This window comes from Lontra canadensis, unplaced genomic scaffold (assembly GCF_010015895.1).
Source record: "Lontra canadensis isolate GAN:19392208 unplaced genomic scaffold, GSC_riverotter_1.0 scaffold108, whole genome shotgun sequence".
NCBI classification, from domain to species: Eukaryota; Metazoa; Chordata; class Mammalia; order Carnivora; family Mustelidae; genus Lontra; species Lontra canadensis.
In genome coordinates, this window is record NW_022631102.1 from 1,965,556 (window position 1) to 1,989,336 (window position 23,781).

A 23,781-nucleotide genomic window follows, 5' to 3' on the forward strand; every position below is an offset into this window, starting at 1 on the left:
GGCTCCGGCTTCTAATCACAGTTGGACCATTGAGAGAAGGTAAACAGTGAGTGGAGAAAACGCCGTCTGGGCGGGCGCAGGCCGGGACCGTCCCGAGCACCCCCTTCCCAAGAGAACAGTGGTCTCGGGGCCCTGTCACCGAGCCTGGGCGGGCCCCCCAGAGCGGCGGTCTCTGGAATGCTCAGAGGGTTCTGCTGCACGGGGGCTGGGGGGTGGGGGGTGGACTCCCCTGACCCAGGTGGGGACCCGGAGAGGCGCTGTGGCTGCTCCCCTCCTGGCCCGGGGGTGGGACCACCACGCCGGCGCAGGGACTGGGCGGCTCACTTTCGGGGCCCAGAGATTTGGAACCTGTGACAACGGAGCAGCGTAGGCTCCGGAAGCTGAAGAGGAGCCCGGCTTCCTCCGCAGGGACGGGGCTGTCTGAGGGCCTCCGAAGAGGCAAAGACCTCGCGGTTGGGAGGAGAGTCGGGGGAAGCTAACACCTTTCAGAGTTACAGCGAACACAGAGCCGGGGCGAGAAGCAGCAGGGCCCGTCTAAGGCACATGGACTGTATGCCACCACCTCCACGCAAAGACGCCGCCTTCGGAGATCGGCAACACGACGCAGCGACGTGACAGAACGCAGAAACACACCCGCCGCGACCTCCTCCGGCCCCCGCCACCTGCCCAGCCCGGGTGCTGGACGCCGACGGTCAGAGTGGACAGCAAGGGAGCGCGTGTCTGAACACGGGGCAGAATCTTAGAAGCCTACAGGATTTTGTTTAGAACTCCAAAGTTCAACGAACGCCCTATTTTAGGGTGACAACGATTGTAAGTCTGAGAATGATGCACAGCATCGATGAGCAGGTCCCCTCATAGCGACTGCGACGTAGTGCCATGGACTACGACAGGTAGTGAGGCTCACATTTCTAACGAGAAATAACGGCAGAGTGAGTAGTTTCTGTCCTATCACAAGTGATAACCAGTGTTGGATAGTTTACATTTTCTTCCAAGAAATATCAGTCTATCAACGTTTTCAAATAAAATGTTTGCAATAACAATTATCTTAGAACTTTAAATTAAAAAATGATTCTGAATTGAGACTTTCAGAAAAGACCTAGGTGTACTTCAGGGTCTTCTGACAAACAAATTATTAAAACAGAGACCAGGTGAGGCCTTAAAAATAGACAATATACTATATTTGAAACAAGATTGCACTCTTGAATTTTAGAATATATCAGAATTGCATTATTATTTCATAAATTCTTCTTTTACTTAACATGCTGACATGTCCAGCTATCCCCAGGTGTGCGTGTGTGTGCATGTGTGTGCGCGTGTCTGTGTGTTTTTTGGTGTTCAAGTTTAAGGAAGAAAAATCACGATTCTTTTGTTCAGCATATATGTTTTCCACCTTAATTAACTAGATCTTTAAAAATGAAAATGAAAACCTTCTCTGACAGCAGTATTTATCACGTCGAAGGATAAATAATTCTTCAGAGCGGAGTGTTGCTAGTCTATTAAAAAACATGTTGGGTGTGTCCTCACGCGTGGCTCCTCCCGCCGGCCCGCGGCCACCTTCTGCTGCTTCCTCCGTTCCACAAGGTCCTTTTCTGAGCGCGAGGACCTCGGTGGAGACAGCCGGTTCAAACCCCCGAGGAGTTGCCTTCTGCTCAATCCACCCCCCCAGTGACCTGTCAGGGGTCGGGCAGATCCGAAGTATCCACTATGACTTTAATAAAAATGGTATCATCTTTAATATAAGTCCCATTTTCTAGCACAGTTTGGGCCACAAACACTGGGCAGCCAGAGGCAATATTCATCTCCCCGGTGGGCTTCTTGAAGCTGCTGCTGTTGGGGTCCGGCTTGAAGGCATCCCCTAGGTGGCGCCGAGAGGACCCCTGATCCATCAGCATGAGCGTCACTTTCTGCTTGAACGGCCAAGGGAGCAGGGCATCGTACTCTCCGCGCATGATGACAAAAAACAGCGACAAATGCGTCCCCTTCCCCATGCCATCCCCGTTCAAGTAGACCCTGGCACACATCTTATAGCCAAAATAGCCCGTGTAGAAGGGCTGGCTGTAAAGAGACAGGGTCTTCCCCATGACGGCTTCCTGCTTCCGCCGCTTATAATCTCGGATCTTCCAAATCAGCACACCGTTGTAGCTGGCGGTCTCCAGGACCTGGAAGCGCAGGTCCATGTCGGCCAGGCGGATGTCGTGGACGCTCAGCATCTGGTCGTGCCGGCTCAGCTGGGATTCCAGCAAGCCTGCCGTGGGTGAGGAGAGATGGGGCGAAGGAGGCCCGTGAGTGCCAGGAAGGCGGGAGGAGCCTGTTCCCGCCAACACCAGCACGAGCAGGCTTGTGGGTGGAAGACAAACACCTCTACGTGTCCTGAAACACAGGGCTCAGATCCCGGCCTCGTTGGTCCCCCACACCCATGGCCACGGCCACGGCCTGCTGGGAGGCAACACCTGGGGGGACACAGGCCGGTGTGTCCCAGAGCACATCACAGCAGGGCCCTCCCTCCCACAGCGCGCCCTGAGAGCCCCACTGGGGGCAGGGAAAGGCCACCCTCTTGCTCACCTCCCCCTGCCTTCCAGCCTGACGCTCAGAGTCACCTGCTCCCGGTGTGGCCTCTCACCATGTCATTCCCATCCTCGGCTTAACCTAATGTTGGGGGGGGGGGGTTTGCCATAACCCCAGTCCCTCTGCACCATTAATCCTTGTCACGCAAAAAATTCAGAATATTCACTTAGTCCCCAAAGCACATTCGAGGAATCAGAAACACGCTGGCTGAGCACACTGTGGGATCTTGTCTCACTGCTGCTCACTTCTGTCCCTCGGAGGCTTTCACGAGCATGGCCGGGAGCCTCTCCCTCACCTCCCCACCCTGCACCCCACCGCCTCCAACCAGCAAGCCCTGTCCTCTGCCCGGCGTCCACCCTGCACCTCCTCTCCAGCAGGCCGGCGTCACACGGAGGGGTGTCTCGGTGGGAGACGTTTCTGTCTCTCACAAAGGCATCTCTGGCTGGAAAGTCATCACACCTCTGCACGGTACATCTCTCTGGAAACCGCTGCTCTAGGGGGTGTGTGCCCCGTGTGCCACCCACCCACCATCTCAAGCCCCCCACCTGGCCAGGCTGGCCAGGCTCCCAGGAACAGACCAGGATGCACGCTGCCTGCCCCAGACCCCTCCCCACCCTCCACTGCGGCCCCCACCTGTGTTCCGAGCCACCTGCCCCGCGCTCTTGTCCACGCTCTCCAGCTCCGTCACCCGGTTCTGCAGGGACTCCACGCTGCTCTTCACGCTGTCTGCTTCCTCCCAGCTCTGCCGGAAGGGGCGGATCTCCTTGTCCAGCTCCTTCAGTTTCTCTGCCTGGCTGTCTATCACTCGCTTCCAAATAGAAGGCATCGGAAAGGTAAAACACAGTTAGAAACCTGCAGACGCTGAGCTTCTCCCATCACACAGCAGCCATCGAGGACCAGCAGCCAGCCCCGTGCCGAGAGCCCGCCCCACGCCCGCAACTCTCTGGTGGCCCAAACGCATCTCAGGGGATGCAGGGGCCACAGGTCCTATCCCAGAGGAGGGGACCAAGGCACAGAGAAGTCTCACCCGCCAGCTGCATGGCACGGGGCCCTACACCGCTCTGTCCTAGAATCTCGGGTGCAGGACCCTGAAGCCACACCCACGGGCCTTCTGGAGGTCTGTTTCCTAAAGGGCCGAGCCATCTACAGGGGCCGAACAACTTGCGTCTCCCATGAGGCTGCCTGACCCAGGGCTGGAGGGGTCGCCTTGTCTCTGTGGCTGCAGGCAGTGCCCCGGAATCCTGCTGGGTCCCAAGAGAGAGCAGCCACCACCCTGGCACCCGCACAGGGCTGGCGCAGGAAGATCCCGGCTGAAACGGAGAGGCAATGCCGAGGAGCGGGGCTGGCTGCACCCCCCCCCCCCCGCCCCCGGCACGGTGCTCAGGATCCGGTGCCCGCTGGGCCCAGAAATACGACGGACAAATACACGGACAGGCTGCAGACAGCGAGGCTGCATTTCACCCTATCTTAATTTAAATAATTCAGAAACCCTCTTTCAGCAGAAACACACAGACCATGTACAGCAACAAGCGGAGGGATAAGACACATTCCAGGCAGTTCGGAAGGACTGGCATTCCCACCTGGTGGGTAAAGCCGGGACCTAGAGGGTTTTCACTTCTTTTTAAGGATTTTGTTCATTTACTTGAGGTGGGGGAAGGGCAGAGGCAGAGGGAGAAGCTGGCTTCCGGCGGAGCAGGGAAGCCTGACCAGGGGCTCGAGCCCAGGACCCCGGGATCATGACGGGAGCTGAAGGCAGATGCTTAACTGACTGAGCCTCCCAGGTGCCCCCAGGGTTTTCACTTCTAAAAAGGATTTGCATTTTTTGAAGTGAAGCTCATGAAGGCTGGATGGTCTGGCCCCCAGTGAGGGCCAGTGAGTAACTGGGCCGCCTCTGAACCTGAGGGGCCACACGGGGGAGCACCCCAGGGGCTGCTGAGCTCACTTCTCCTTTTGGAAGCCTATTTTTAAATATTTAGTTTCAGCACGTTTGCTGGCTGTTAATAACCACCAAGAAACAAACACGGTAGGTTTGGGTTACTTTTCTGGGGTAGAAGTACAGGATCATTCTTCCTCTTCTTTCCAAGAAAACCTGATATTAGCTAACACTAAAAAAGAAAAATGCTTTCTGTAAAGAACACCTCTTCCCACAATGACGTCATTTTGTTTAAATCCATGTGTCTGGAGGCATATTTAATTAGGTCACGAAGTCTGGGTTCTGGGGGCAGCACTACCAACCCCCCTCCCCCGAACACCGAGCCATGATGTATTTCTGACAAGCCCCTGCAGGGCTGCCACAACCCTACCCGCCAACGCCACCAGTTGAGGTACCGGGGATACTGGTGCGTTTACAAGGGAGGTCAACGGAAACCCTTGTCATCAGTGGTGGCTCTCAGGGATGCCATTCTGTAGCCTGGTCCTCGTTGAGTGAACTGCACGCCGGCCTGGGACAAGCCAGCATCACCCCTCAGCTTCATGCCCGTGAGATAAAATGGGGGTGACACAGAGGGGCCTCCTCCCCAGCACCTGAGTGCTGTGCACAGGGCAGTGGGTGCAAAGGCACATGGTGACCTCAGGGCCAGAACCATGGGTGTGAAATGAGGGGAGGGCTGCCGCAGGGGCCCCAGGCGCCAGCTCAGTGACACTGAGTCAGCATATGGGGCCGGGGACAGGGGGACGCGCGTGCACACTTGCACACAGTGTGCACACAGATAAGGCTCCACCAAGGGTGATCACTTTAAAGGAGCACCGGCCCCCCTCGCCCAGCAAGAGACGATGTGGTGGTTCTAAACTCCTCTCCTTTGTGTACGTGCTGGCAAGTCAAGCAGAACACGCCACCGATCACTTTCTCTGCAGAATGCAGCAAACATGATCTCATTCCTCCAGAGTGGTCTACACACAGCTGCTGTCATCTTTCTATAAAAATAGACCTTAAATGCAGGTGTAGGCTGCACGAGAAAAAGAAGCCAGACGCTGAGAGACGGCACCGACTGCAGGCAAAGTCAATAAATCCTAATCAAAAGGTTCGCTCGTCAGCCCACACAGGGCACACCCGGGGGCTCCACCACCGTCCCTCTTCCTGCCCCTTGCACCGCTCAGTCACTGGGACCTCTGTACCAAACACTGCGCCAAAGGGACCATGCGGGGGGCGGGGGGAGGCTGGGGAGGGACAGTGCACCTCGTGGCTTCAGTTCCACACCCGGGACTGCAGAACAACCAGCTCCTCTGGCCTCTGCCAACAACAGGGACACACAGAGTCAGCGGACATCTAGGTGGTCTTAAACACGTTCTTTAAAAAGAAAAATATTAAGCAACTGCCCTTCCTGGGCCAGCAAAAGCAAACACACTCTTGAATCCCACTCTCGCTGGCCAGCTCTGATCACATCCCTGTCCCCGTGTGTACCCGGGGCCCTCAGGAGCTCTGCCATCCGTATGTGCTGCCACCGTCCCCAGGGTCTCGGGGTGTCCTGGAGAGTCCAACAAGGGAGGTAACAAGTCTGGGGTCACTGTGGTGGTCCAATGCGCAGGGCTGGGGGAGCAGGGAGGAGGGGAAGGCGACAGGAAGGCTTTGGGATGAGGAAGGAAGACCGCGCGGCACCGAGGCTCAGGGTGGAGCGGTGAAGGCTCTGGAGGGACCGCAGAGAAGTGCCCCCAGGCCGAGCGTGCTTCACAGACAGCCAGTGCCTCAGGGGGCCAGCCACGGAGGTCTTCCACCCACGATGCCTGAAGATGGAGAGCCCTGACTCTGTGCGCGGGGCCAGCCCCACAGCGAAGCACAGGCGATCTGCCACCTTTGCCATCACACCGTCACCCAGAGTTCAGTCTCCAGAAGCCCCTGGCGGAGCGGGGAGTGCTGTCCCAATGCACTCCGTGAGATCAGGTGTGGCACGTGCATGCTGATCTGCGTGCCTTTCTTCCACACAGTCTGTTTCCCTCCATGCCTTCCTCTCCGTGCAGAAGAGCAGTGGCGAGTGGCCGCCCTCCTACTTAGGACCCATCAGGGGCACCAACTGGTCGGCTGCTCAGCCCCCACGCTCTGGGCACCAGTGACCTGCTTTCCCCCTTCCTTTCCTAGATCCCAGCAGTTGATTCCATCACCAAAGTGTTCAAATATATATCATACACGGTAGAATGATTAAGCTCTACTAAAAAGTAAATTAAAGTAAGTTCAAATTTTTGACCCCAGGAGAGGGTGAAATGGAGGGCGCAGGTAGCGGTATCAGAGGTTCCAACAAATGCCCCGGTGACCTCATTACGGAGACCCTCACTTTTCTGGTTTTCAATGATGCTGTACAAATGAACCTACTACTTACTTATTCTTCTGTTGCTATTTTTTAAGGTGTTTTTCTAGTATAGCTTTAACTTCTGTGTCCTTTCCACGCACGTCTCAGAGCCCCAGGCCCACAGTTAGGCTGCCAGTAGCTCGGGGCTGAGAGGGGCCTCCCGAACCGCTCTCACGGGCGCTCGCCGGCAGGAGGCCTGCTGGTGTTTCACATCACATACTTCTTCTGGCTTGATTCAATACCAGTGACTTTACCTTTCCTAACACAATCTATTATTTCATTGTGTTTTTCCTCGTCTCTGGACAACCACAAGGTTTTAACACAGATGAAACTGATTTAATAAATCGCTATGCAATTTGAGCCACTAGGAGTAATCTCTGATGGTAAAATGCAAAGAAAGGCATTCTCAAAGACTCCGTGACTCTGAGCTCTTGGAAAAAATTTATCTTCCAGATAATTTAAGGAAACACATCTAAGTAAAAGCACTAAAAAGCCATCTTGGAAACACAGTAGTGATTTTTCCGTGGGGGTGTGTGATATACGTAGAAATGAGTGTAACAGACATACGGCGCGAGGACACTAGTGTGCGGGTAAGATCTACAGGAACAAGATACTAACAAGCACCTGTGCTGATAACAAACGAGAAGCAACATTCTAATGAAGCGTCTTTTCCCGATCACCTTTTCTCAGAGCAGCAAAGGTCTGCGCGTTTGCTCTGAGGGACATCTGAATCTCTGTGGTGAGATAAAGTGGGGAATGTGTGGCCAGAACACTCACAACAAAATAAATCAGCTTCACTTCACTTTAGGAAGTGAAACTTTACACATAACTACTCTTGAACAATATGTAATCTTAAACAATAATAAAAACAGCTAGTTTTTAAAAATGCAGGCTTTAAGTCTTACTTAAGAGTGAATCAAAGACACAGAAGAGAGCCAGTGGGCTTGCTCTCCAGGGAAAAGTGGGGAAGAAACAGCGGCCCAGGTTCTCAGTCTACACTTCAGAGAAACAGGCCGTCTGTTTAACAAAGGTCAGGGCTTTTGCTCAAACAGCTCACTGAGAAAGTCTGGAAGGAGAACACAGACATGTTCCTCATCCTTTGATCCAGCCACCGTCTTAAACTTCTTACCTGTAAATGAAGTATTTTGGATTCATTATTTCGGAGCATTTCCTTTTGTCTCTCAATTTCAATTTCAAAGCTACATATCTGATTGTGCAAACTTTGTATGCTCTTGTTTTTCTCTACACTTTCATTCTGTAGCAAGGAAACCTGAAAAAGAAATTCTTGAATTAAGCAAACAAAAAGTGGTTTTATTAATTAATGACAATTATAATGACAGTACTTGCGTTTTCACAATATAGGCCCTCTACTAGCTCCAGGGGACAAAAATCCCTTCACACAGGAAATGGAAGTCCTGGTAACTGACAGGAAACCCTACACTCTGCCCCAGGTAATGAACTACGGTGAGGCAAAGCACAGCAGCCCGCGCCTTTGGAACGAATGGGACACGCTTTCCAAAGTTTTTGCTGAAAAATAAACCTTCTACCAGAGTGGCTTTCAAACTGACCAGGAGACACATTCTCACCTCTCACCCCGTGTATACAGACGTGTGTGTGTGTGTGTGTGTGTGTGTGTACACCCAAGAAACTGGTATCCCAAAACCATCCTCGCCCTAGTCATTTCCATGTGTCCTGGTACTTTCTCTTTGATTCTATTTTACTTTAAAAAGTACTAGTTGCAGCCCAGTGAATTATCTCACTTCCACCAGTGGGCTTTCTCCCGCACTTTGGAAAGCTCTCCCAACACAAGGGGAAAGCACAGAGAGAATAACAAAGCTACGTTCGTGCCTCACTTACTCCTTCAGGCTGACAACGAGCCCTGCAGCAGAGACCCAGGAGCTGCAGAGCCCGTGCACCCGGCCTGAGGCCAGAGAAGACCTTCCAGGAAACCCAGTGTATGAAGACAGGCAACAGCATGTCAGCCCAGGAAGGGCCTGCTGGGGGAGCAGTTCTAAACCCACCACCGACCTTTTCAAAATCTCTTTCTAGGAAATAATTAGCTCCCAAGAACCCATGTAAACCTGGTCTTAAAAGCCCCCGGGTGAGGAGTCCGAAGGCAAGTCTGACAAGGCCGCCTTCTCACCAGATTTCTGCATGGGGTTCTCTGGCCCTCAGAAAGGTCTCTCTACCAACAGATGCGCCTGTGCGCGGACTGGGCTGTGGCCCCCGAAGACGGCAGGCTCCCTGGGGAATGCTGTGACACCTCCACTCAGATGTGCCCCCCAAATACCAGCCAACACCTGAGGCGATGGCCCAAAGCCATCCCAGGACAGACCTGGGTGTGGTAAAGCGCAGATTCCTGACGTCCCTGCGAAGAACCTGCCTAAAGACAGGCAACCAGGCAGCACCTAGGTCACAGTCTGCTTCACTTTAGAACAAATGCGTATTTACTGAGGAACACGAAACCTGCGATGTCTCACAGGCAAAAGAACTCATCACTTGCCTAGCACATCACTTGGCACCAGTGGACTTTCCTCTAAAATATACACTTCCGCCCCCGGACTCCTACAGGCGATATAGACGGGCCACGGGTCATTCCTGCAGACGGGTCTGCCTTTCCCAAAGCTATGGCTCACTCATTCCCATCTCTCAAGCTGGACACGATTCCCAGACTCTTTAGTCTCATACCCAGAAAAAAGAAATAGCCTGCATGCATGCCAACGGTTTTGATTAAAAATCTCAGTAATATCTCCAAAAACAATGGCCATTTTTTTCCTACAACAAAACAAGCGACCTGAAGATGCCCAGAAGTGTCTCACATGAATGAGCACATATCACGTCATATTAAATGCTTAACTTCTTAATTTAGGGATCTCCCTAAGGTAAAAATTTACTTCGTTATTTACTTATTTCTTTTAATCAAAGAATCCAACTCCTGGACCCTGCAGATCCCAGCTATCACCCGTCCACCATGTAGACATGATGTGTACGGGAAAGTCTACCTGGCAGGTGTGTTTCCAAGAAGACAGCAGAACATTCCCAAGGCAGATGAAAGCAGGAGTCCCCCGTCCTTCCCCAAGGCCCTCCTGAGAACAACATTTACTGCAGCCTATTTTGGTGGGGCACTCTGTATTTCCCTGTAAGCTTCCCTAACATGGAAGATGGGTGTTCTTAAGTCCACATTCTACAAAACAGCTTTTCCTTAATTTGACATGAATGTGATGGGTCAGGGTTTTGAACCAACTCAAACATGCTATTTTCCACTACACATGAACAAAATAACCTAAGAGATTCCAACTGAGTAATTCTATAACGAAAAATAAATTCCCATGTTAGGAAGAGATGAGTATGTCCGTTCTTTGTCCGGTCTTCGCCTCTGGGCCCAGTGAAGACACAGGCCCCCTCCGCTGAGCGCAAACACCAGGCGCGGCCCGGGCTCCCGGACCTAACGGCAGGCGGGGTCACTCTGCCGGGCAGAGACGGGGAGAGACAAAAGGGGCAAAGATGTCGAGTGCGCCAGCTGCAGCGCGTGGCAGCGCGTCCCGCCCTCGCAGGTGACAGGCCGCGTTCCCATGGGGTGTTCGCGGGCCGGGAAGCCGCGGGGCCGGGCACCTCCAGAGGCGCACACGCCGCCGTGCAGGGGAGCGAGGCCACCGCCGCGGAGGGTGGGGGCACATCGCTACTGCCGGGGTCACCCTGCACCCGCGCTGCGAGGCTCGGCTCTGGGGGCAGACTGGGCTCCGGGGGCTGACCGGGCTCCGGGGGCAGACTCGCGGGCACCTTCCCCGACCTGCCCGCAAGCGGCCCCCGTCACAACCGCGCACGCGCACTGGGGCGCAATCAACGCATCTTCAACGAGAGCGAGAACCTGTCACCTAAGTGAGAAGCCGAGTCCACGAGAGGCGGAGAACCCTGCCGTCGATGCTACCATTTCTGAACAGCAGAAACAACACATTCTTCAAACAGCGGGGAAGAGAGACTTTCGTAAACCATCGTTAGCTCAGAGCGAGTACTATGTGTCCCTGCGGAAGTCACAAACGACTCCTCACACACACAGTTTGTGTCACCAGTGAAGGGGACCCTCCCGCTGCCGCACCTGCACATGCACGCGTGACCAGCCCTCCCGTCGCTTCTCACCCTCGGCGTCAACACTCGTATTGAAAGAGCTACTTTATGTCAGCGTTCATACAAGTCTTCTGATTAACAATTTTGGACTGGTTCAAACACATCCGCTTTTTAAATTGGTTAGATTTCATGCCAGAACAAGGTATTCAAATCTCTGCAAATCTTTAGAAAATGAACATCAGTCCTACCGGCCGCTCTAATTCACCTCGTGCCCTCCTGCTGCAAACTCTCTGCCAGTGCTTCCTGAATACTGAAGTGTTTCTGTTTTTGTACAAAAGCCACAGTGAGAGATCCTGTCACAACTTCTTCTCTATCAGTTCTCCGAGGTTTTCACGTTTTCCTCATGAACAGAAGGCCTGGCCTAGGGGAACACCGCGGAGGGAGAACTCAGGGGGAAGAAGTACTACACGGGGGAGGCGCCTGCTAAGGAGGCAGCAGCCCCACCACGCAGGCCTCCTGAGAAGCAGCCCAGCCGGAGGACAAGTGCCCCTGCACCCAGCTTCCACAAAGCATCCGGTGAGGAAGTCGACAGTAACACCCGTGGGGGGCAGCATTGCTCAGAAAAGACAAAGAACGGTGAAGCATGTAACCTGGGTCACCTTCCAGACTAGGTGTCGGCAGACTTTTTCTGCAAAGAGCCAGAGGGTAAACATTTTGGGCTGTGAGGTCCGTACAGTTTCTGTCTCACTCCTAAACTCTGCAAAAGTAGCCATGGACAACAGGGAAATGAATGAGCATGGCTGCATTCCAATAAAACTTACTTACAATAAGACGAGGCTGATGGGGAGAGATGGGGAGGTTTGGCAGTCTGAGAATCCCCATTCTAGGTCAATGCTAAGTTAACCACAATGTGATTTAGGAAAAAAAAGGCGGGGGGGGGGGGCGCACTGCATGCTTGCTTGGCAATTAACAAACAAAGAACAAACACACACAAATGCCTTCATTTATGAGCTCAAAGTCATGTGAAAAGAAATTTACTTTTTGGATATTCTCTTGATACTGTTTCTTTTATCCAAAACCATTAGTAACTATAAAAAAGATTTTCTTCTTTAAATAATTTGAAGAAATGATTAAAAGCCAACAAAAGCGAGAAGCAGTCTGGTGTTACCTTTTTCTCTAGAGAGTTACTCCACTCTTTCAGTAAGTTGACGTGCTGCACCGCGGAGCTGGCCTCATGGGCCTTAATCTGCTGGTTTGTCCCCTGCGAGAACAGAGACGCAGTGCATTAAGCCATCACTCCATTACGGAGCGCAGCAAGACTAACACATGACCTAACCCCAGCGCTACACACGGAGGGGAGCCCTGCTCTTGTATGGCTAGCGGGCGGTCTCCACGCCTTCGAGGGGCCGTGCTTGGTGGCGCCTGCTCTGCCAAGGGCAGGTGGGGAGGCTGGCAAGACAGACAGCCTGCAAGTCTGCAGCGAGCTCAAGCTCATGCTCTTTACTCCTCCAGCTTCTTACCAAGTGCCTTCTCATCTGCATTTCATATTTGTAATGCCCAGAAATTAAATCTTAGACCTCTCACTTCTGTTCTTTTATAAATTTTTCCATTAAAACTACAAATGGGAAATGTGCAGACACCTGCAGTTACAGCTAGGCAGTGCTACAATAATCTAGTGAGCGAACATGTAGTCAAAGTGGCATTCTAAATAATCTTCTAGAATATTAACTTATTAGGGAAAAATACTGTATTAAAAAACTTATTGCTCCTCACTGTTCTAAGTATACTTGGAAAGTTACATACAAAACATAAACAATCTACAGAGTACATAAGATGGAGACCACATCAGAGTCAGTAATAAGCACATGAATAGTACTTCGTATATGCAAGGAAATAATCCATATGAAAATGTAATTTGTTTTGGGATTAGAAAATTAAGAAGCCACAAACAGCATTTTAATGATCTCCAAAACACATACTCTGTACATAGAATATTCATATATATATGTTGATATAAGTACTGCTCTATATAAACATATATATACACATACACAGAATGAATGGAACTACATACGACATAACAGTGGCGAGCGCTCCGTCTCGTTAAGAGACGGAGACAAAGGGAGAGCTACAGTCACTCTTACTCTTAGGGCTCTTTACTTTCTAAGAAAATACTGAGTTGCCAGTATCTCTGTACTGATTTCATAACAATGTATTGGTAATACACAAAATTAAATATAATTTAACTGTAATAGATACTGCCCTCTGATCAGTTTTAAAATTGAGACACACGTTTCAATGAAACTCGGTTCAAATTCACTAGCAATCTCAGACGTGTTAAAAAACAAAAACAAAAAAAACCCAGACACAGGCTTCTTGCAGCCTGAGTGTGGTGGTGACAGAGATGCCCTCTCCACACAGCTGCTCCGTGAGGGGTGGTGGAGATGCCCCGGGACACACGAGTGCGGTCCGCACAGCTGTGCACTGATGCACACACCGCCCAAGCCGTGTCTGGCTTGACATGCACTTACATTCAAGTATGCGCTCCAATTCCACAGCCATCTCTCTCCAGAAACCCGCCCCACGACTGTCAGTCCTGTTTGTCCCACTGCCTAGCCGGTGTCAGATGGAGTCATTCTGCTAATGCCCTGACTTCCTTCTCAGCACCGGTGTCCACCTCAGGTCTCAGAACACCACGGGCATGGAGAGCAAGCACCCACGGTGGCTGCATGTAGCTTTCGCTGCCCATGCAGCACGGTGACTCGGCTCCATGACAAAGACTACAAGTCCAGAACTTGCATGTTAAGATGTTAAGATAGTAACTTTCTCTCATGGCAGAATGTCAGTGACTGGGAAGGACAAATGTTGGATACTGACCTGAAAAACGCAGCCATAGCGCTTAAAACTACAGGTGCTGGGGGCATTGACACACTCTGACAAGTGTGCACTCAACTGCAACGGGAAAGAGACGTGAGTTGTGGCACAAGCGTCTGCATGAAAATGTTCAAACACATTAAGGGCACAGAGAGCATCTGGTTTGTACTGTCACGAAGGGGGCTTATCAGCTACAGGTGTGTATACCACCTGCTTCCTGGGCTCAAGGCAGTAAATTTACACTACTGTCACATGTATACACATATATACGCCAATATACAGAAATACGGTTACTGTAACATTTCTTAAACCTACAGTTTCTTTAGAACAAATTGTTCAAAATGTGACATGCCGTCTGCAGCGCCAGCATTTTAAAAAGAAAGGGAGAAACGTAAACTGAAATGAACATTTAAAGACTATAAACAAAAGTTGCATGAAACACAAAAAAGAGAAAGCATTCAGGATGTAACTGGGTCACACACCTAATATATGGTACACAAAAATAAATATATTTTGGAAGCAAGCTTACATGATGTACCATTACTCTCAATACTCAAGATAACAAGATGAGTTTTTCCTTCTTCTGGAAAGACTTTTTTTCCCTCTGAATGCGCATAAACCCATGTAGCCTCTCACAGATCGCTAAGGTCATTCTAACAATCTTAATATTGTCACCTCTAATTGGAAGAAGCAAATTAAGAGAGATCGGGAGAGGATAACTCCTTGTACAAGGAAAAACCCCTTTGTTCAGCTTAAATATTGGCAAATCGTCAAATAAAAACCACTTATGATACCCCCTCAAGAGAAAAGGGAATTGAAACATTTACATTTTAAAGACATAGTACTACTCAGTAGGCTGATACAATTTAAGGACAGCTTCTTCTTTTATTGAAGAAATTCTCATCAGGAAACTCTAAGGATAGATCTTCTTTATAGAGAACAATTAGACCCTGAATTAGGAGAGGGGGTGTCTGAGCGTACTGCAGAGCTGGGCGCGCGTTTTTCTGTGTACACACACATTCCCAGAGGCTCCTGGGCCTGGCCACCATACACCAGCACAAAAAGCTCGAGTCTTTCCCCTTTAGATCAGTATTTAGGACAGGGAGGAGAGTAGGCCTGTGGCGAGAGCTGCAGAGAAGGGCCACAGTCCCGGGGAGCCTATGGGTCAAGCTCTGTGGAAGGTCTCTGAGCCGGGGCAGATCATGGTGGTCACAATTCTAGCAGACCAGCACACTGGCCACGAAGCTCTGGCTGGCACCTGGAGGAAAGTGCCCAAAAGGGAGAGCCCAGGTGACTGGCAGAGAGACACAGCATGAGACCATGCATAGTAATGTCACCTTCGAAGTTTTAAGATCTACTTTTTCAGGCCAGCGCTGTGATCATGAACCTATCCAGCCAGCGCCTCTGGTATTAAAATCAGGGACACAGGGGTCTGATGTCATTTTCATTGGGCCACTGTTAATTCAGGGTCACGCTTTCTCCTAAAATGGCTCATTATCATTCCTCTCAGAGCCTTTATCATGCTCCCTCACAGGAGCTTAGGAAAATAGGCAAGAATAATTTATAGACCAGTAGCATCGTTTACCAGAAACCCAAGATAAATGCAGGTTTAAATATTTTTAAAAGAAAAATAACTTAGAGGCAAATGGAGTTAGCTTCTGTCCCTAATTCAGGTAGCCCTGACTGAAAATTCTGGAAAGCGTATAAAACCCTGGTGATCCCTTCAATACTGTAGACACGTTACCCATTCACTTCAGCAGAGGGATTTCCTAGTTGTGGAAATCCATACATGTCTCTCTGCCACTCCCAGAGGCACGCTACAGGTCTGGGGCCATGACTGCCCAGGAAGACCCTGCCCTGGCCTAGCAGAGTACCTTCCTGGGAGGACATGCTCTGGCTAAGAGTGGTTCTGGGGGTCCTCTCTGTACCCTGTGTCCCTGGCTCCAGGCCCACAGAGGTCCTCTTGCTCAGTGGGGATATAAGACACCAACCCTCACCTCGCCAATGTTCAGGGGTAAAATTCCAGGCTGTTGCAAAGGTGAGGGGAGCAGCCTCCTTAGATGAGAGCACCTGGGCCTGAGGGACCTGTGGGGGGACCAGGGGGCACAGGACCCCAGGTGCTCCCCAAACAGCAACCAAAGGGGCTCCAGATCAGGACCAGGTGGCAAACCATTTAAGAATCCTTGGAATTTCTCCATCTGGATATATCCCAATCAAATTAAGTTAATGTAAATCTACCTGCCTTGAAGAAAGCATGCCCAAGGGCCACGTGAGACACATGACCTCTGGGGAGGCTACACTGGGCCCTGCTCCCTGGCCCCTGAAATGTGGGGGCCGCCTCCAGGCCCACCTGCTCCCTAGCACCAACCCTGCACAGCATACATGGCCAAGAGGGTCAGCAGTGTCTGTAACATCATTTATTTTGAGATAATCTTATAGGAATTCCTATTTTACAGATTATAAAATAGATTTTTTTAGAACCTACAAAGTTATGACCTTTGCTTCCACTGTAAAGTAATTGCATTTTCTCAGTTCTTAACCATATTTTGCTCTGAATTTAACCACTCTGTAGCATTTATTTGCTTCTGAAATTTTTGATGCCCCGAAATAGCATGAGGTTCTCTGTTGTCTTTCTACACGTCACTCTCATGCTCCGTGAAAACCTTTGACTTCAGCTATTGGGGAAGGACGGAGTGTCTGGCTGCTAGTCCTGAGGCTGTCACCAGCTCCTCCGCAGGCCTGGCCACGCCCCTTACCTCACTCCTCAGCAGGGTCTGGACACTGCACTTATGGGGGCAGGACACCACCACACAGGGACACTCTGTGTCTTCATGTTTCTGGAGGAAAAAGAGAAAGCGTCGTCAACTTTGAGACACACCACCTGCCTTCCCTCAGATGCCATCGGTATCTGCAACATCACCATGAAGAACCACAGGACACTCCGTTCCCTGGCCCGGTTTCCCTGGTTCCTGACGCATTCGGGGAGTCCTCACGTTTGAAGTCTGAAAGCCAAAACACAAGGCGTCTCGGGAGATCCACCCCAGTCTGACAGGTGAGGGCCACGTGAGGGGGCACAGTGGTGTGGTGGGAGGGAGCCCGGAGCAGCACCCACCAGGAAGCGCCCGTCTGTGTGGGCGCCACCCTGGGCCACGGGCACCGGCAGACTTGGCCCTGTGGCCGCTCGCATAGCAGCCCAGGGTCCAGACTCTGTTCGCTGGAGAAACGGGTGGTTTTCCTTCGGCTTCTCAGGTTTGGATCTGTAAATGATGCTTCTCTAACACCTGCAAACAGCACGAGCCACTGGGTATTTAAATTACTGCCCTGGAATTTTACTAGGTTATCTATAATGCATGGAAACTAGGGACAAATTCTGGTGTAGCCCTTCTTTGGATGGTATGTATTTCAACTCTGCAGAGCCTGGATGATGACAACCGTTCAGCCCATGCCACAGGCACCTGCTGGACAGATATCTGTTCAGTAGCAAAGTTACAGGGAGAGCTGGTCACCAGGACATCAAATCCAAGAGCCCTGGAGAGCATCACCAGACACATGACAAAGGGCCACAAGACAGGCCTGTAACTGCAGGCCACGCAACACAACTTGTGGGACAGGCTCCTGGAGGCCACATCACCGAGCAGAAATGAACTTGGTGCTGTTTTCCTTAGGACCCTGGGATACTTCTGATTCTCATCTGGATTTTTCAGATTAGGACCTCCACAGTCATGCTGCTGTGATGTTGAATGATGGGGATGGGGGAGAGTGGGGGACATAGCCGAGAGTCTCAGTCCGACTAGGCAGGCACAGTGTGGGCCAAGGGCAACGGGGGCCCAGGTGAGACACCAGGCACGTACTCAGCTTTCTTCGGTGTGTTCCGAAGTTCGGGTGGGGTATGTAGTCCAGAGATGGCTCTGCTCCTGGGCTTGGGCCTCAGAGGCGCGCAGAGCCCTCAGAGGGCAAGTCTACAACTGCTCAGAGCTCAGTAGAAAGTACCTGACCGGACTGAGCCTACCAGCAGGCCTCCCATAAGAGGCACTACGTTTGGGGCGGGGGGCAGGGGCAGCGGCACTGGCTTTCTATTCTGCCTGGCTGTGCTCAGAATCCCCGAGTTCCCAGGTGCCACCAAGTCTAGGCTTTGTCTTTCTTTCTTCCTTTTTTTTTTTTAAGATTTTATTTATTTAAATAAATAAATAAGAGAGACACCACGAGAGAGGGAACACAAGCAAGGGGCATGGCAGAGGAAGAAGCAGGCTCTCTGCCAAGCAGGGAGCCCGAGAGACGCTTTAAGGACTGAGCCACCCAGGCGTCCCAAGGCTTTGTCTTTCAGTGGAAAACCCTGGGCCAATGGCTCCACCTTCCTCCCTCGTCTGTAAGTCGGGGAGTGGCTGAACCTCCCTCCCTGATCAGTCACAGGCCTGGGGAGGTAACAGGCTAAATGTTCCACAGAGGCCACGCCTCCTCCCTGGGCCTCCCCTTGAGCCCACCTCCATTCCCCAGGCCAGGTATGTGCCAGGTGCTGGCCCGCTGCTGCAGACGCCCAAGGAGGACAGCTCGCACACAGGTAAGCACCACCGTGGCAAACGGAGACGGGGCAGGAACACGGGTGGGGGAACTCCAGGAAGGGAGCTCTGAGGAGGATGTGGCAGTGGGTGGGGGCCGTGTTCTAGGACGGTGGGGCAAGGGATGGTGGGAAGAGAGGCTGGGGCCAGATCCTTCAGTATCCTCAAACAAGGGTCTCTGCAGATATGCAAGCATACCAGAAGAATAAATTTCTAGAAGTAGGCTTGGTTGGGTGTCAAAGGGTACAGGTATTTTAAATGGATTGTGATAGATATTGCCAAACTGCTCTCCAATAACCATACACAAACACACGCCCACCATCACAGGAACACATGTTCCTACACCCCTGTCAGCTCCATCAGGCTTTTCAGTCTTTGACATGACAGGTAGAAAAGGCAGTGACTGCAATTTGCAATTACTTAATAATGTCCCAGTAAGTATATTTTGATATTTATTAATCATATATAGCTTCTGTGAATTGCTGTTTCATGGCTTCTGCCCACAGTAGTGGGCAAATCGGAAATCAGGTTTTTGCAGATGTAATCAGTGAAGATGAGGCCCCAGGGCAGCGGGCTGGTTAGGATTAGGGTGGGCCCTGAATCCAACCATGGGTGCCCTCATGAGAGGAGAGGACATGCTCCAGAAGGTGGCATCCGAGCAGGGAGGCAGACGGCTGCCAGCCAAGGAACGCCGAGGACCACAGCCTCCAGAAGCTGGAAGAGGCAGGAAGGGGTCTTCCCTGGAGCCCTCAGAAGGAGCATGGCCCCGGCAGGACCTTGGGTCTGGCTTTCTGGCCTCCAGCACTGGGACGGAGCACACTGCTGTGTTCTAAGCCACCAGCTCTGCGGCACATTGTTACGGAAGCCCCAGGAAAACAACACGCCCATTTAAAAAACCAGGCAACCTACTCATACGTAAGAATTAACTCCATACTAATAAGTTGTCCTGTCTACCAAATTAATCGTTACTCTGACAGGCACAGAATAGATGTGACCCATGTGGGAGTCTTAAAGCAGAACCACATGGGGAACACCGGCCAAAGATTAGAATATAACTGATACTTCCGTTTACCTGTGTGTCCTTCTCTCATCCCCCCTCACCTTCCCCCAGGGAGGAACCCCTAATCCAAACATCCCAATTTTGTGTCTCTACTTCCTTTGCTTAAAAAAGTTACGTTACACATCAATGTGAGCCAGACAAAATACTGTTTCGGATTTTGCTAACACGGAACTCTACCCTGTGAATCTTCCGAGAGCTGGCGGAGTGTCGTGCTTCTCGGGCTAACGCTTGTGTGGTGTGTAGCTGTGGGTGCTCAGTCTGCACTGCCGGACAGGAACGTTGTCCTGGAATTTTCCTGCCTCGTCCCCTGAAGTGCGCTGAGTCTGCCACCACTGACTGGGCCCCGCCCCAGCCGATGGACATGTGGGGCTCCAGAGCTCCGCGGCTCAGTTACGCTGGGCCCTGTCTCCTGCTGTGTACGGGTGACAGTCTCTCTCACACAGCTACCAGAGGGACTGCTAACGAGCCGAGTACAGGAATGTTCAAACTAGTAACACATCGCCGAACTGCCCTCCGCCGTGGCTGCGCCTACATGATAGATTCCCATTACAAGGCACACATTTTCCCAGAAAAGGAAATTGCAAGAATTCTGACTCTCTACAAATTAACAGAACTGTTTAAAGAGACCACATTCATGGGGCGCCTGGGGTGGCTCAGTGGGTTAAAGCCTCTGCCTTCAGCTCAGGTCATGATCCCAGGGTCTTGGGATTGAGCCCCACATCGGGCTCTCTGCTCAGCGGGAAGCCTGCCTCCTCCTCCTCTCTCTCTCTCTCTCTCTGCCTACTTGTGATCTCTGTCTGTCAAATAAGTAAATAAAATCTTAAAAAAAAAAAAAAAAGAGAGAGAGAGAGAGACCACATTCGACAGTTTCTAGACTAGATGTGATAGTGGGGATTCTCTCCTGGCACTTTAAATTATGCTAATGATTTACAGATTAAGATAAAACAACTTGAAAACAGCTGATGTCACATCAATAGCCTGGTTTAAACGTAGGAAAGAAATTCTCGTACGAGCTGTAACGGGCCAAGTGCTTGATGCTTTATCATCCTGGATCTCATCAACACCCAGAGTACTGACGCCCTTCATAAGACACGGAAACGTGGGGATGTCAGGGTGACTGGGCTGTAAACATGCCTCTGAGTTACCTGCTCTTCCTACAAAGAAGCCCACTGCGGGACAGAGATGAGACTGAGTGTGTTCCTAGCCAACAGGAAGACTCGGGAGCCCCATCCCAGGCCTGCTGTCAGGAAGGGGTCACCACGGTGACCTGGGGCAGGTGAATCCCTACATGTTACTTTTATTTTTCTTCTTTTCAGCATAACAGAATTCATTGTTTTTGAACCACACCCAGTGCTCCATGCAATACGTGCCCTCCTTAATACCCACCACCTGGCTCCCCCAACCTCCCACCCCACCCCGCCCCTTCAAAACCCTCAGATTGTTTTTCAGAGTCCATACTTGTTACTTTAAAACCAGTCTCTAGGGGCACCTGGGTGGCTCAGTTGTTAAGTCTTTGCCTTCAGCTCAGGTCATGATGCCAGGGTCCTGGGATTGAGACCCACATCGTGCTCCCTGCTCAACGGGAAGCTGCTTCTCCCTCTCCCACTGCCCCTGCTTGTGTTCCCTCTCTCGCTGTGTCTCTCTCTGTCAAATAAAGAACTAAAATCTTTAAAAAGTAAAAATATAATAATAAAACCAGTCTCTTTACAGCCTAGTCTGGTGTTCAGAGTCAGTTACTTATACAGTGTCTAACTGACACACTCTGCAAGTCTTTCTTGAATAAAATTAATTTCTGGATTCTATTCTGCAAATAAAAATAACTGGTTTTTGCAAGAAGCGAAGTATAACTTTGACAGCAACATACCAAAATGTGTACGTATTACCACGTTACTCATTAAGTACACGTCTCATTCATCTGAACTGAGTCACTGAAGGAATTATTCAATTAGGCCAAACCCTATTTCTATTTTCCACGGCTCCTGAAAGTCCTTAATAGCTGGGAACGTCTACAGAAATCAGACAGGAAGAAGACTTCACAAGAGAAGAAAATCGCAGGAACAGGAAAGTTGCACAAAGGTAATAAACATGTGGATTATGAAACAGAGGACTTTTCATTTCATTAAAAAAAAAAAACTGTCCCAAATTTTGGTCAATAAATGTGGTAGAACATCCCCCAGGAACCACCTGGCCCGACACCCTGGCAGCATGTCTCTGGTCCTCTCCCGTCTTGGTCCCAACAATGATGGTCCTGCCAAGTGCAGATGCCATCCCCAGCAGCCCCCCAGCCTCTCAGCAACGTCTGCCCCTCCTGCCCACACACAAACCCTCTCCAGCTCCTGCTGGCACTGGAGCTCCACTCTGCTGACCCTTCCACACTGGCCACTGCTAGACGACCTCGCTCGTAGCAGTCTGTAAGCATTCGTGTGCCCCAGGCCTCTGTCCCCAAGGCTACAGGGACCACCTAAGATGCACCAGTAGCCCAGACCACTGCCCTATTCTCCCCTCAAGCCTGCTATGCTCCAGTGAGCCCCACCTCAAGAGTTCATCCAGCTGATCGAGCTATAGACACCGCGCGTCGTCCTTAACACATACTCCATATTTAAGCCATGGGCTAATCCCACTGCCTCTACCTTCCCAATGTGTCCCAGTGCACCTGGTCCTCCTGCCCCCTTCCTACACCGACCAACACTGCCTTGCCTCTATATTCTCCTCTTATCCCATGTCTACGTGTGACACCTGCCAGAGTGCTGCACCTGATGGGGAACTCTGACATCAACCCCTTGCTCAAGGCTGCCCAGCGCCTACCCCCACCCACTCCCCTGCTACCCATCACCTCTGCACTGCCTCTCACAGTTCCTGAAATCCACCTGCCCAATCAATCCCATCTCAGAGCCTGTGCACCCCTAGCTGTTCCCTCTGCTCTGGGCACTGGTCCCACACTGGGCCCTGACTGCCTTGAAGAGGCCAGCCCTGACCACCTCTTTTCCCATGATGCTAGTGCATTTTTCTTCATAGTACAAATCACTACCCCACATTACATTTGCCTGTTAATTACTTGTTCCTGCTAGAAGCTGAGCGTCACCACTGAACCCACAGCTCCCAGAACAGTGCCCAGCACACAGTAGGTACTCAGTGAATATTTGTGCAAGAAATGGACAAATATTTGGGGTTACTGTAATACTGATTGGTTTTTAAAGTCTGTCCTCCACCCCCAATATCTCTAACTTACAGATAAGGGATCTGATCTCTAACACACACACACACACACACACACAATATAGAACTGTGCCAAAATAATCAAGGCATGAAAAATGTGAAATTCTCATCTCTCTCCAAGACAGACAGCTGCACTTCGATGCTGCAGGATGAATTATCCTGTTGAAGTGGTGATTATGTCCCAGAGCTGCTTAAAAGATCAAGCAATCCAACAAGATTTTGAGGACATTCCCTGGGACAAGAGAAAAATTCTACCTTTTTTTGATAATTAGTCTTCATTTTTTTTTTTTTTTGGCATTCCAAATGATAGTCAATCAAGGGAATGGGAAAATGTTAATTATACAAATCAAAATGGGCACAACAAATAAAGCTTAACTTTGAATTAAAGCCAGATGAAAACTGCCATTTCCTCCTCTCTTTTCTCTTTATTCCTGTTAGAATAGTGCTTTAAAATGCTATTCTGTGACACAATTATACTTGGACAGAGCTGCAGGTGGAGGGGCGGCGCACCTGTAGGGTGATCAGTGGAACCTGACTCTTGCAGTGGCTGCACGTGGCCTCCCGGTACTTGCAGGCCTTTTCCACGTGGTCACGCAAGTCTCTTCTCAACACTTTTTCTTTGCAGTCAGCACGGATGCACGAAAGCTCTTCAAACTGGCAATCGTTCTTTAAATGCACCTGTAAAACAAACATTTCAAGGTTCTTAACTGGCAAAGAAGTTTAATCTGAAATACAGATTCTAGCCTCCAGAAACATTTCTGCTTGCCGCTAGACCAGTTTTTCACAGAGAAGAGTGACAAATGTATTGAGAGACAATGAGTTTTGTCTTCTATTTAGTGATTACCCAAACTACACTGCTTTTGAAGGAGTAAGCCAACTCTCCTTCCTGGGTATCAGGTTATCGGCTAAGGAATCTGTTTTACTCCAGTTTGAGTATCCTTCCAGGATAAAATAAGATGTTAATTAAAAAAAAAAAAAAACCAAAAAAACAAAAACCAAGCCATAAAAGTTATGTGGAATTTCATGGTTTAAAAAAAAACATACAGAAGGTTTTACTGGGCCTTCCAAAATTAAAAACTGGTTCAGATTTCTTTCCATCCTAAATAGGGTGGGGGTGTTTAAAAACCAGTTGGCAATTCTGCCAATGATGTCATAAAAATAACAT

The 23,781-nt window shown here is 50.5% G+C and overlaps 1 protein-coding gene across 3 annotated transcripts in view; it reads right to left on the reverse strand.

Moving 5' to 3' along the window:
- Positions 1 to 970: 970 nt before the first annotated feature.
- TRAF3 (TNF receptor associated factor 3) overlaps positions 971 to 23,781 on the reverse strand; it is a 49,479-nt gene continuing 26,668 nt past the window's right edge. Inside the window, exons 5-11 of one of the 3 annotated variants that reach the window (XM_032839616.1) lie at positions 23,127 to 23,294; positions 16,541 to 16,621; positions 13,788 to 13,862; positions 12,079 to 12,171; positions 7,975 to 8,115; positions 3,199 to 3,373; positions 971 to 2,245 (exon numbers count right to left, since the gene is read on the reverse strand). In XM_032839616.1, the coding sequence (XP_032695507.1) occupies positions 1,674 to 2,245; positions 3,199 to 3,373; positions 7,975 to 8,115; positions 12,079 to 12,171; positions 13,788 to 13,862; positions 16,541 to 16,621; positions 23,127 to 23,294 (1,305 nt within the window). In that variant the 3' untranslated portion in view covers positions 971 to 1,673. The remainder of the gene's footprint in view (positions 2,246 to 3,198; positions 3,374 to 7,974; positions 8,116 to 12,078; positions 12,172 to 13,787; positions 13,863 to 16,540; positions 16,622 to 23,126; positions 23,295 to 23,781) is intronic. The other 2 variants (XM_032839614.1, XM_032839617.1) reach the window with 2 other exon arrangements.